Genomic DNA, 13,314 nt, shown 5'->3' on the forward strand with positions numbered 1-13,314 from the left:
AAGAGAGTAAATTACGTTTGTGACCTCGGTATTTCGTTGGATGCTTAGCTAATGTTCAATTCGCATCGTTCAGCTTTAATCTCAAAAGCGAATAAATAGCTTGATTTTATTTCCAAAATCGGTCGGGACGTCAAGGATTCTCACTGCTTGAAGACTTGCTTGCTGGTGCGCTCATTACTAGAAAATGCTTGCGTGATTTGGACTCCTCAATCAGCTAGTATGGAATCTTCGAGTCGTACGCGGGCGGAAAAGATCTGTTCGATTCGCACTGAGAAGTCTTCGCTTCCTCTGGAACTACCAGCGTACCCGGGTCGTTGTAGTCTGATCGGTCTAGACTCACTGGAACGACGCAAGTGAATCATCAAGCATTATTTGAGGCAAAATTATTGAACAACGATATCGACTCTCCGACGATACTGTCCTTGCTGGACTTTCGCGTCTGGTAAAGATCCCCAGCCTACTGGTTAGCCAAGATTTCATCGAACGACGTTTGGACTTAACGAAACAATAACAGCATACAGTCGAACATCAGTTTTGATTTTAGTTAACCATGGCAATCAATGTCGCAGTCTTTAATTTTAAAACGTTACCATTGCATAATCTTTAAAACTATTTATTGTATCTAACTAAATAAATACATAGATTTTGTAGCAAGTGAGTACCCGACCATTAAAAACGATGAATCGTTCGCAGTGTCATTGCGAAACGCAACGTTGTATGATTTCTGTACATTTAAAGGTCCGGATATGTCTTTTTTGTCGAAAGCGAATATCTTGCGATTTTAATATTCCACGTTGAACCGGTGCCGGGGTGTCATTCTAAAATCTAAAATCAAACGATGTCACTTTTTTACGTCACTATTTTGAACGCTGATAACTTTGTTATTTATGGATGGATTTCCGTCTAGTTATCACCAAAAAATTCGCAGTTAGCTGAAATTATGTTTTATTGCTATAGTGTTTTTATATTTCAATAGCACACTATTGAAAAATAATCAAAAATGAATAGATCTCGGAAAACGTGAAAACTCCCATACATCAGTCAAACTATCCCCGGCAGAGCCGTCAATAGGGAGCATCTTAGTAACTCAAACGAACACGAAAAGTTATAAATAAATGTGCCGCGCGCCTGCTTGAATTAATTGTTGCTTTTTTGCCAAACAAGTAACACCGTGCCTATAGCGTCTCGTACGACAGATTTGAGCACCCAGAACACTACGCTTCTATGAATGACGTCATCCTCGACTATTTTAAGAATACCATTCCTCGAGCGAGTTCATTCTCCCATCGAACGTCGGGCCGTAAAGAACAACAGTAGCAATCAGGCATATTGATAATGCGCAGCGATGAGTGCTGCATTTGATCACTTCTACCGCTGGGGGTGGGGACGACGACAGGTCTAGGCTTTCCATGGCTCTGATTGGCTGTATTGATTCTGCCGATGACGTCATCCTCGGATATATAACTTTCAGCATTGCTCGGGCGAGCTCATTCTCTGGTCGAACATCGGAGCAGAGACGATAGCAGTAGCCGACAGATATATTTAAATTATTCAGTGCGGTGTGTACTGCTTTGCACACCACAACTGGAGAGTTATGGCACTTAGTGTCAGTGTCAGCATGCCGTTGCGATGAATCTATTCCGCGTTGCTTTTTGCGACACTAGAGTTTTTAAACTGACAAAAAATAAATCGACGGTTCTCAAATTTGGAAAGCCGTTTGTTTTGAGCTTCGTGGAACACCTTGAAACTCGGTGTTTTTACACCGGCATACTCTCTTGCTGATTTCGATTTATTTAGGTACTCGTTCCACATAAAAGATTAAAATTTGTGCGTGTCGAAAATGTTGAGCCCTAGTTAGCTCGACCCATATCGTAACCCTACCGATTGGTGCCGTACACAAATGACGTAGCTTTTTTCGGCGAATTTCGACCCCTCCCTACCCCTCGTAGCATTTTGTCACAATATTCCCCCTCGCGTCACACATCGTCACAAATTTGCTACACCCCTCTACCCACTAAAGTGCTACGTCATATATACATGGCACCGTACTGGCTGTTGTTTAAAACGGTATGCATTGATCGAAATGGTAAAGCGAAAATCGAAGCGTGACTAAAATATTCGCTAATTTTAAGTCATTTAAACAAAACGAAAGAAATATATTGTAATTTAACTCGAAGTTGAACCATATCGACTCAACAAAAGTAGGTTTGAAAGCAATTGTTTAAATACGCAATAAATAAATTTTTAAATAAATGCATATCATATGCATGGTTTCGAACTGAGTCCCTAGAATTACTAGTTCATACAGAAGATTAATTGCACCGTAGGTGGCGAACGTCATTACAATCTGGACAACGTGATAGGTTGTTCCGTGGGTGACGAAAGCTGGCAGTTTTTTTTGCACATCCTTTGTGCTACCGAAATGAAGGCTACCGGAGGTGTTTGCATCTGTAACGGTTTACTGTTTGTTGGTCGGTAGGATCGACTAATTTTGTTATCCAGCCGTACATCGAGTGAACAGATAAGTATCTTCAATTTTTATTTTTAGTTTGCTATCCTACAGCCATACAGCACGCCTCGAATATGCTACTCAGCACCACTGATGTAACTGACTGTCATGAAGCTGGCAAACTTGGTCAGTTGCCTTCGTCACCCTTGGGTGAGCTCTTCGTTTCTTCGAGAAAATATCCAGATGATTGCACCCTATTCCCATCGGTGATAGAGATTCATCGGATCTTAACTAGCCTCAAGCTGCTGCTTCCGACCCGTTGAGACTACCAAATACCAGCCTCACCAAGCCAGGTCATAATCGCATAGTAAAAGGAAAAAATTAGAAGCGTGAAAACAATTCAACGTTGTTTTCGTTTTTTTTTGGAGCTGGCGTCAAGATTTTGGTAAAGATTTTAGTAGATGATGTAACACACAAACCGGCATGAGAATTGTAAGTATTTATAACATATGAATTTATATATTCCCCAGATCACATTTTTTCGCCATTTTACATCTCCGTCATCTATGGAAACTGTTTCGGTTCCGAGCGTTTTCCGTAAGTAGATGATATTATGAAATAAAAACGCTTGCAAGGACGTGGCCAGGTGTGTGGAGTTAAGCGGGTCTACGTCATTGTAGATCGTGGCGAAGTCTGATATGACAATAGATATGCTCAATTCTGCAACTTCATCTACGATTTGTGTAGGTGTTCTTGCTATGCTATGCTATGCTATCATATGCATGGTTTCGAACTGTCTAAGTAGTTCTTTCTAGCTTTCATATATGTGCGGAAAAACTGTACATATTTTTAATATGATGACAAACACAAAAAATATGTACGTTTCGTTGGCATCAAATAACTCAATTTATGTTTGACAACCCGGTTGTCAATGACTACTCGACAAAATGAATACTTTGTCCGACCATATTCCGTGAAGAGAGTAAACATGCGATATTTGGATTGTTGTATCTATTTTGTGGGCTGTTTTCAGCAAATTTGAGACCAAGAGAAACAAAAGCAATGAAATTGAAAGATATGGATTCTAGAGCGAATCAGTTATAAACATAACACGGAAAACTAGGACTAGGCAGGCTCGTATGGCCATTATCGGAAGAAAATGTGAAGAATCCATTGCCTTCAGCTGGTCGGAGTTGGGCTTTCCATCCAAGTGTACCGCATGGTCGTTTATAGAACATAACTCATCATCATGCTTTACCACCGACGCCGCGAATTATATTGCACACTACATTTTCAATGTCACCGTGGTCCTGTCCTGCACACAACCCTTTAATTTTTTCGTCTTGAAAAAATTGTAAATTATGACGAAGATATAAGCTTTTTGAACCCTAAAACTGTTTCCTTCTATGTTTTTTCGTTGACTCACAAAAAAATCCAAATTTTACTTACTTTTCGGGGATTTTTATGAGAACTTCCCCTTAATCGAGAAAAAGGAATTGCCGTTTTGCTACACTGAAACCTCCATTTGCGTACTCTTTTTTGCATAATGTACGATTTACGTAGTTTTTTGTGGACCGTAAAATGGGGTATCTTTGATCACCGGGGTAAGTTTGATCAAATGAGACTTTTTTCGGTAACGTGAGATAAGATGATTCCCTCTAACAAAACCATTGAAACAAAAAACAAACCATATTCTAAAATGTCCAGCGTCTATCGGTAACGATTATCTCGTCATTTAATGCAACTTTTATGAACATAAATTCAAATTGAAAATGACACAACTCTCCTTCATCGTTTCAATCTGTTCAAACAATCCCTTGTATATTAATGAAATTAATCAACTTCAACTAAACTGATCACTTTTTTGAAACCGTAACTATTTTTGTCCAATAATTCATTCTAAAAATCCGAGGGTATTTTCGGAATTGGGTTGACGAGTGCATGACGGAAATAAATGTCTGAAATCATTTTGAAATCTAAGAGGGCGACTTTTGGTTTGGATAAATTCTGTATAACCTCAACAATGTGGGTAGTTTCGAAAGGGGGTTGACGAGTATAAAACAGAAAACGATGCATGAATCCATTTTAAAATTCAAGATGGTGACAGTTTAGATAAATTCTCTATAATTTCAACAATATGGGTATTTTCAGAATGGGGTTGGCATGACGGGATTCGATGTCTGATGCCATTTCAAAATCCACGATGGCGACTTGTGGTTTAGAAAAAAATCTCTATATAACCTCAACAATCTGGGTATTTTCGAAATGGGGTTGACGAGTAGATGACGGATATCGATGTCTGAAACCATTTTGAAACTCAAGATGGCAACTTCTGGCTTAGATAAGGTCCTTATCACAACAATATGGGTGTTTTCGGAATGGGGTTGACGAGTAGATGATGGAAATCGATATATGAAGCCAACTTGGAATCCACGATGACGACTTCCAGTTTTAATAACTTTTCTGTAACCTTAACAATATGGGTATTTTTGGGATGGTGCTGACGAGTACATGACGGAAATCATGACGGAAAGATAAATTCTCTATATCCTCGCCGCGGATTCACTATTTTGAATTTCAAATGGTTCCAATTGTCCATTTTCGTCATCTACTTGTCATGCCCATATTGTTGGGGTTATCGAGAATATTGCTCAAGCGGAAGTCATCTTGGATTTCAAAAGATTCCAATTATTCAATTTCATCATCTACTTGTAAAGCCCCTTCCAAAAATATCCGCATTGTTAAGTTTATCGAGAATACCTGAAGTTGCCATCCTGAATTTCAAAATGGAGCAAAGCATTCATTTTCATAATCTTCTTGTCAAGCCTGTTCATAAATACCCATATTGTTGGGACTATCGATAATATTTCTCAACCAACGAATTTTAATAAGAATGTCAAACGAACTTTTCTACGCTATAAATCCCAAATGATAAACAATTTTTAATCGAACTAAATCAATTTCCGAACTCCAGGTTGGGTTCGTAAATTGAGGTTCCAATCCATTTCAGTGACAATCTAAATTCACCAGTATGTTTTACTATTTCAAAAAAAAAATATATATATAAATCACCTTTAAAATGTCTTTTATGAATCTCAACAGTGATGTTTATGCAACATTTTACATCCATGAATCATTTTTGTAGTTTTAACAGCACAAACTTGGGGCTATCGTACAAAACTCAGAACACGTGCTTAGTATATGCGATCGTAAAATAGGTACAGTGTACTGTCCCGAAATATCTCAACCCTGCAGTATCGTACTCACCTGATATCGTCTATGCAACTTTTCTGGTAGTCCGCCTGTACGTCAAATGTTTTGACCCCAGTATACTCCGGCTTACCACCGGCGTAAACACCTTCCTGCTTGTCCACCGAAAGCCACTGATGTCCATCGAAGGAGAAACTCTGGTTGAAGTTAGCACCCTCCCCACCGTCCAGCTCCAGGATGGCAGCCGAGCCGTATCGTTGAATTTTCACCACGTGCCACTGGCCGTCGTCCACCTCGACAGCACTGAGTGATACCTCGTGCTGTTCAACCTGTCCGGAGTTTAGACTGTATCGGAACAGCAGCTTGGCATCCTTCAGCTCAATTATGCCGTACTCTCGCATATGCTGATCGCTGATACGGAACAGTTCACCGAAAGTCTCTCGCGTTCGGAATCGCAATTGAATCTGAGTGGTGAACTTGTCCGGTTCAAAGCTGAGTGCATACTTTACATAACTATGCGATTTAAATGTGGTAGGTGTCGTCGGTAGACTACAGTACGTTCCAGACCAGCCCGGATTGCACTCGCACTTGGCTTCGTCGTAGTTACCGATGCATTTGCCGTGCTCCATACACTTTGCTACCTGTGGATTTAGATCACATACCTCTTGAGTGTAGAGACAACCTGGCATAGTACTCTTAGAGAGACCCGGGTGCGACAGGTCATAGAGAATTCCGTTGTGCTTGAAGTTCCTTATGCAGCCTTCGAAGCCAGCTGCTAGAGGCATGTGTTGCCAGCGCTGATAGGTGTAGTCAAATTTTTCGCGAAAGACTCCACCAATTTGAAGCGGTGTGTTCAGGTTCAGGTATTCGTTGAACTGCGGAACACGACCGACAGCTTGACATGTGTGATCAACAAATTCGACGAGATTTCCGTCATCGGCTTCCGATATTACTGCAGTTTTACAGTAATCTACAACCATTTTGACGCGTTCTGAATCCCAGAACAGATCGATTCGATGCCAATCGCCGTCGTTCAGAGGTTGTTTGGTTTGTATTCTTAGCTCTAGGGTTCCGGAACCGTAGTCTATTAAAAATCTCGGATATCCTTGCTCTAATTCCAGTGCAACGAAATCTGTCGGTGGTTGATCGTCTCCATCGTTCGGAGCGACTATGGGGCCATTATAAAAAACTAACCCGTCTGCTTTAGTTGTTATGATTTCTACACTAATATGCGATTTATCGCACATATCCAGTGCCGGATACCAAGCCCATCCGTTACCTCGAAAACTACGAACTGTTTGCTGACAGCGAGGTCCACTGTACCCGGGTGGACATGAACAGCGAACTCCGGACTTGCTATCCGAACAACGACCTCCGTTTAAACACGGGTGTGACTTGCAAGACTGTTGTTGCTTGTACTCCCGTGCACTACACATACACTCTGCCGTAGATTTGATCTGTACACCAACCAGGGCCGTTTTGTTGGCGTTGACCAAACTAGGATTGGTCTGAACTTCCATAATGCTTGTACATGATCCGTTGCAGTCGGCATTTTCCGCGAGACATTCGTCTATGTTTACCATTGTTATGTTGATTCCAACTGTCTGCTCTATTTCCTCTTTGTGCAGCAGAACAACTCCATTCAGTTGAACAGCTTTGAAGAAGAACGCATTTCGGGCAGAAAATCTCACATCTACAAGTGGTGGTGTTTTTTGCTTCATTTGAACGCTAAACACATCCACATTCTTTCTGTCTATATTCAACAGCTCTGCCAGCTTATCTCGGAAGCGTTCCAATTTACTACGGAAAATGTTCTGTGTCCGGTAGTCCCAGATTCTGATGAAATCTTCATCGGTAATTCCCATCAGTCGAATCGATCCGGAGTTAACAATAGCTTCGTATGAAATGTGTTTCACTACTACTGACATATTGGCGAATGATTCTTGGGAATGTTTACGATCGTAAATTTTAAATCGTAGTTTGTATCGACCTTCTCGGGCACCACGTCGCATCGTGACCATACCCGAAGTGTCGTCCAGTTTAAATCTTGGATTTTCCACTTCATCCCAATAGAACAACTTATCGGAGGTATCCCAATCGTCAAGATCATTCACAAACACTCGCCCGATCGGCGTATCCGGTGCTTGTCCTTGATAATTGTAGACTACCACCTCCTTCGATCCCGGCTGCATGATGTTATCATTGATGTCGCCAATAGTCACCGTTAAAGTGCTGGTTCCGGTTTGTGGTGGGTTGCCGGAATCTTTGATTACGATCGGTATTTCGTACTGCTTTCGATACTCACGATCAAAAGATCCCAGTGATGATACTATGGCCATACCGTTACCTTTGTTGCTCTGTTCCACCTTGAACGAAGTTCGTATTACATCGTCCGCTTCCGGGTCTAGGCGAAACTGAAATGGTGCTCCGTTGCCCATTTTGCGATCATCCTGATCGATCGCAGATATTTCGATGATTTTCGATGGCGGAGAATTCTCCGGTAGAATCGGTCTGTATTCTTCGGCGAACACTGGTGCGTTGTCGTTGACGTCCTTGACCTCGATGGTAAGGGTGGCCGTTGCTGTTCGTTGAGGAACTCCGTCATCAATTGCTAGTATTTCTAGGCTATATTTCGATACGGACTCACGATCAAGTTCGCGTTGGATTGTGACCGTTCCTTCCTCGTTTATTGCGAACTGACGCTTCCGGTCCGTTGTCCTATTGATCATGTACGTGATTTTGCTCTTACCGGCATTATCGATGTCGATGGCTTTGAAACTAACCAGCGATTTGCCGATTTCATCGCTCTCGGAGGTACTCGCATCCATATGTGGCCTTCTGAAGCGGGGTGTGTTGTCGTTGATGTCTTTCAGTTTGACGATAACCCACGAATGGTCGACGTGGTACTTGTCAGTTTCGTTGATACCTTCGTTGTCCAGCACTTGAATGCGAAATCGAAACCCATTTACTTGCATCGGGTCTTCGAAGTCCAGCGGTTGAATTACCTTCAAGCTGCCAGTTCCGTCGTTGTTTTTGATCATTGCGAACTTGTCCGCTCCATATCCACTGCTTTCGATGATTTTGTACTGGAAGTTGTTCAATTCATCGTCGTCATTGACCGTGACTGTTAAAATGGGAGCTTCTGGCAGTATGTTCCCATCGGTTTCCTCCACTTCGACGAACCATTCGTCTTTGGTGAAGTGAGGTGGCATATCGTTTAAATCTTTCACTTTGATGGAAGCGGTTCCCGTACCCTTCATACCTCCTCCATCGGTTGCCACAATCTGCAGTGAGTAATCGGGAGTTTTCTCCCGATCCAGACAGCACACAGCCGTCTTGATTACCCCGGTATCCGGGTTGATATCGAAGATCGGTAGACCGGTCTCCTCTTCGATTGCATTCTTTTCAATCGAATAAATAATTTTTGCATTCGTACCCTCGTTTATGTCGTCATGATCTTCAGCCTTTATTGTCATCACGTACATGCCAATGGTACCATTTTCGGTCACATTTCCATAATAGATTCCTTGTGGAAATGTTGGCGCGTTGTCGTTCACATCCTTGAGATTGATCTGCACTTCGGTGAAGCCAACCAATCCCTCGCCGCCTTCATCCTGAGCAAAGACGGTGAACTTCCACGATGGCCGCCCATGGGGCGAATCACGATTGAGTGGCTGTAGGAAGATTGTTCGATTATCGTTACTGAGAGCCAATTACAAATATATAAATAAAATAATGGCATTTACCTTTAAAACAAATATCTCCCCCGTTGCCTTGTTGATGTCGAAGTTGCTCTCCGACGGATTCTCGACATCGATTCCGGGACCGGTGAGAAAATAGATTATATTGTTGGGTCGCTCCACATCGGCATCCGATGCTGTAACCTGCCGGTAGAATAAGAGACAACGGGATTCACCGTTAGCGCTATTATAATTAGAAAGGACATCATTTACATCCGCGAGCGTTGCGTCTCGGATGGTAGGAAAGTGCACTCGAGATGTCAGTCCATGGTTATCGCGAGTGCAACGACGACGGAAAACGCACGACGCAGCCGAGAGGCGGAAAGCGGTATGATTTGAGATAATGATGATACTACTGTGTCGAGAGCCTCTCAGCGGGGCTTTTGTGATTGATTGAATAAGGCAAGGACAGATTCACCATCCGAATAGTATGCAATCATCACTCCTGGGTTGGATCAGGTATGGGATGCTTGTTAGGACGGCATTGCGCTGGCGATGAATATCTTGACAACGACGGAAATGGGGGATTCTATTCGTTTGTGATGGCACTGAAGGCAGGACATTTGCAAGCTCTGCGTCCGAGTACGATTTTGTAAGCACATTGTGTTTGACCGTCTTTGTCCAACTGAAATTGTTATGCGAATAGATAAGTGTGGTCATTCGGGAGGTATCTGATTTGAATTCCCATTGTCTGCTGTGAGACGATGGTGTCTCCTGATTGCTATCCGATTATAGGGGGAGGAAATATTAATCAGTCTTGTAGGGTCACGGATCATAAATTTTACAATTTGGACGAGCTTCGATTGCAGAATAATCGCCCGCAAATAGTATCTGCTCAGTATTTCGTTTTGAATATGGAACAATGCATGATGACGACATCGAGAGGAAAAAAATGACAGTTCAGGGAGCGTTTTTTACAAGGTGATATTATTTAAAAGCGAGTCGAACCCAGCGTTTCGTAATGATGGTGGAATCTCTCAAAGTCCATGTAAACAAGCTCTTAAATCAGCCATAAAAATGAGTCTAAACATTTTCATGAAATACGAGTTCGGTTACGAGTTCAGCGTAGGATACGTAATTAAATGACATGTGGGAATGAAATGTGCTAGAGCAGGTTTGACAGTTTTTTTTTACCTGGCGTACAAAATGAGATAAAAAAGTCTTATTCCACTATCTGGTGCTGGAAGTATTTCCAAAACTTTTTTCTTTTTACATAACGACATTAAATTAGCAAGGGTTTGGAATGTGTAAAATATTTTTAATATTGAAGACCAATAGTACTCAAGGAAGAGCTAGAAGGTGAATGAAAATAGTTTAGAAAAGCGTGGAATAGGGTCGTATGAGTAAGCTTAAAGTTTTCAGACGACTTAATCCTTTTGTCTTCTACCGAAAGAGTCGGGATGTTTTGGCATTTTTATAAATTGTGAATCACCCGCGTCTGTGGCATGCCCAGATACGCGTAAAGTGACTTAGTACTTTATACTGCTGGAACCGATAAGAAGTCAAATCACGGAAAGCTAAGCATTTTGTGACGTTGAAACTCTTAAATGGGCTAGTTTTTGTCCCTCGCATAGCAAGCAAGTAATGAAATTGTTCGCCCGTAGCATTGTTGTACTTTTAAGATTGTAACCGAAACTTTGCCGGAGTTGTCGCTCGGCAATTTCATCTTGTTATCGATTCAGATTTCAATGGACTTGTGTCAACTGTTGATTTTGTCGATTCGTTCCAAGATTACATGATTCTATTAAACAAAATGAGATAAGTGAATTACTAATGTTTCTCGTATTTTTGTCAACATTATAATCATACTTTAAATTTAAAATTTAAACAAAAATCGGAATATTAGCGGGCGGTTATAGCTGCTCTTTGAGCCCCCTCAAGTGGTCTAGATGTTTACATTTTTACAACAAACGGACTTGGCCAACCCAAAGATGTCGTTCATTTTTCAAAATATCGCGCTAGCTAACAAGCAGTTGTTATTGCGAAATAATATGACAAGCAGCGCTGTAAGCCTCATGGGCTCTTCAGCCAGTTAGTATAGTATAGAAAGGAGTGTTCATTGTAATTTTCATCATCATGAATTGGCATTATAGCTCTCCCATTTCTGCGGGGGCTAAGTACTAACACAGGTCTTAACATCATAAACATCATTTAAAACAAAACCGCTTATAGGACTGAGCTCCAGATTATACAAATCTTGCGGCATGGTGGTTGGAACTTTGTGAAGTAAGACTGGAAATAATCATTAAAAGATTGGAACGTTTCTCTCGACGAGGTATTTAGAACCAACTGTGCATAATAATTGCACCAAGCTTAAATAATATGAATAATAAAGAAGTCTTAGCTGGCTCGTAGACAATTGAAACCAACTACAGTATAATTCCGTTTTTGGCAACAATATTTTTTCCAGTTGCTAAAACTGGAACCTTATTTTAAAAGCTTTGAATTTCAATTTGTGACTTCATCAATATTACAATAACATTAATTATATATGAATATGTGAAATGGAATGAAATGATAGAAAAAAATCAAAAAATTTAATTTTATTCGCTATGCCCGCCCCCATAAAATAGTTAATATTACTCTCATGTTTGGAAATAAAGTCAAAAGTGACATCAATTATGGCAACAAAATGGGTATTGAGCATTTTTAAAAATATTTATTATGTACAACAAAAATGTTGCCAAAAACGGAACCCATTTGTTGCTAAAAACGGAACTTTTTTGTTGTCAACAATGGAACATGTCAAAAATGGAATCTTACTGTACAAGGAACATTTTTTCGTGAGTGAAACTGCTGCCAAGGTAGGTAAGTACATAGGTTTTCATTTACCAATATCAAGGGGAAATTGCAAAAGGCCAATGCAACTTTTTCTACCACCAGGGCTTTGCGAAAACGAAAATGAGACAACGGCCTAGGACAAACCATGAGTGTATATTCAAAAGCGAGTGTTTTCATTATTTCCTTGCATACTTATTTTCGCTTTGAGATGAAGAATGAAAAAACGAGTATAACTTCGGTGTTGAACTTAGTGCTGGGGAAACGACCATACACTAGTAACGATATTTATTCGTCGGTTTTCATTTCTGTGTATTTATGAGCTAGTGATAGTATTGGATGACTGAAGTAAGCTAGAAATTGCGTGTTTACGTCGCACCGCGGTGTTCTAATTGTATTTTATGCTAAATCTCTTTGCTTTAATTTCATTTTATGATAATTTAAATTAAAATCGAAAAGTACTGAGTGAAAATATGATGGAGATTGAATAATGGGATTGTCATAGTAAAACTAAAGTTGACACTTCTGCTACCCGTTTTCGTAGGATCGAAAGATGAATGAGATTTGTTTTTATTTTTTTCTTTTGTATGTATTTAGTAACCAAGAAGGTAGCAAAGAGACGAAGGTGAATCCATTGAATTTCGTTCAATATACTAGCACACGAAGATGTCATCTGAAAAAAATGAGATTTGACAAAGTTACGGCAGTTTGAGACATGCGTTTTGAAGAGCATAATTTTGCTCCGACACTCTTTTGCTTCTGAGCGAAATCTATCAAACTTGTAGATTGTAATAGTATAGATTTTTTGCCAAAAATGGTAAAAATGGTTGTTTCTCAAGGTTACAGTTCTCCATTTTTAGCCTGTGGTAAAAAAGATATTGCTCGAAACATTCGAAAAGTGGTAATGTAAAATTTACATATTTTTACTTTTGGCGTCACCTGAGTGAGTATTCCTCGGGGATTCGTATTTTTGTGAGAATCGCACTTTATTAGTGTATAGTATATCAAGTAACTACAAGCGAGAGCATCAAATTTGATTTTTTTTAAATATTCTGACACAAGTCCTTCATTTTTCACTTATAAAGTTGTTGTTTTTTATAATTTATTCTACATTATTCAACTAATTGAAATAGGGAA

The 13,314-nt window shown here is 40.4% G+C and overlaps 1 protein-coding gene across 3 annotated transcripts in view; it reads right to left on the reverse strand.

Annotated features, from left to right (window-relative positions):
* Positions 1–13,314, reverse strand: part of LOC131684571 (neural-cadherin-like) — a 1,488,321-nt gene that overhangs the window by 13,303 nt on the left and 1,461,704 nt on the right. For all 3 annotated transcript variants that reach the window (XM_058967571.1, XM_058967570.1, XM_058967572.1), the window contains 2 exons: positions 9,406–9,543; positions 5,717–9,333 (listed from right to left, as the gene is read on the reverse strand). In XM_058967571.1, coding sequence (XP_058823554.1) covers positions 5,717–9,333; positions 9,406–9,543 — 3,755 coding nt within the window. The remainder of the gene's footprint in view (positions 1–5,716; positions 9,334–9,405; positions 9,544–13,314) is intronic.

This window comes from Topomyia yanbarensis, chromosome 2, assembly GCF_030247195.1.
Source record: "Topomyia yanbarensis strain Yona2022 chromosome 2, ASM3024719v1, whole genome shotgun sequence".
NCBI lineage: Eukaryota > Metazoa > Arthropoda > Insecta > Diptera > Culicidae > Topomyia > Topomyia yanbarensis.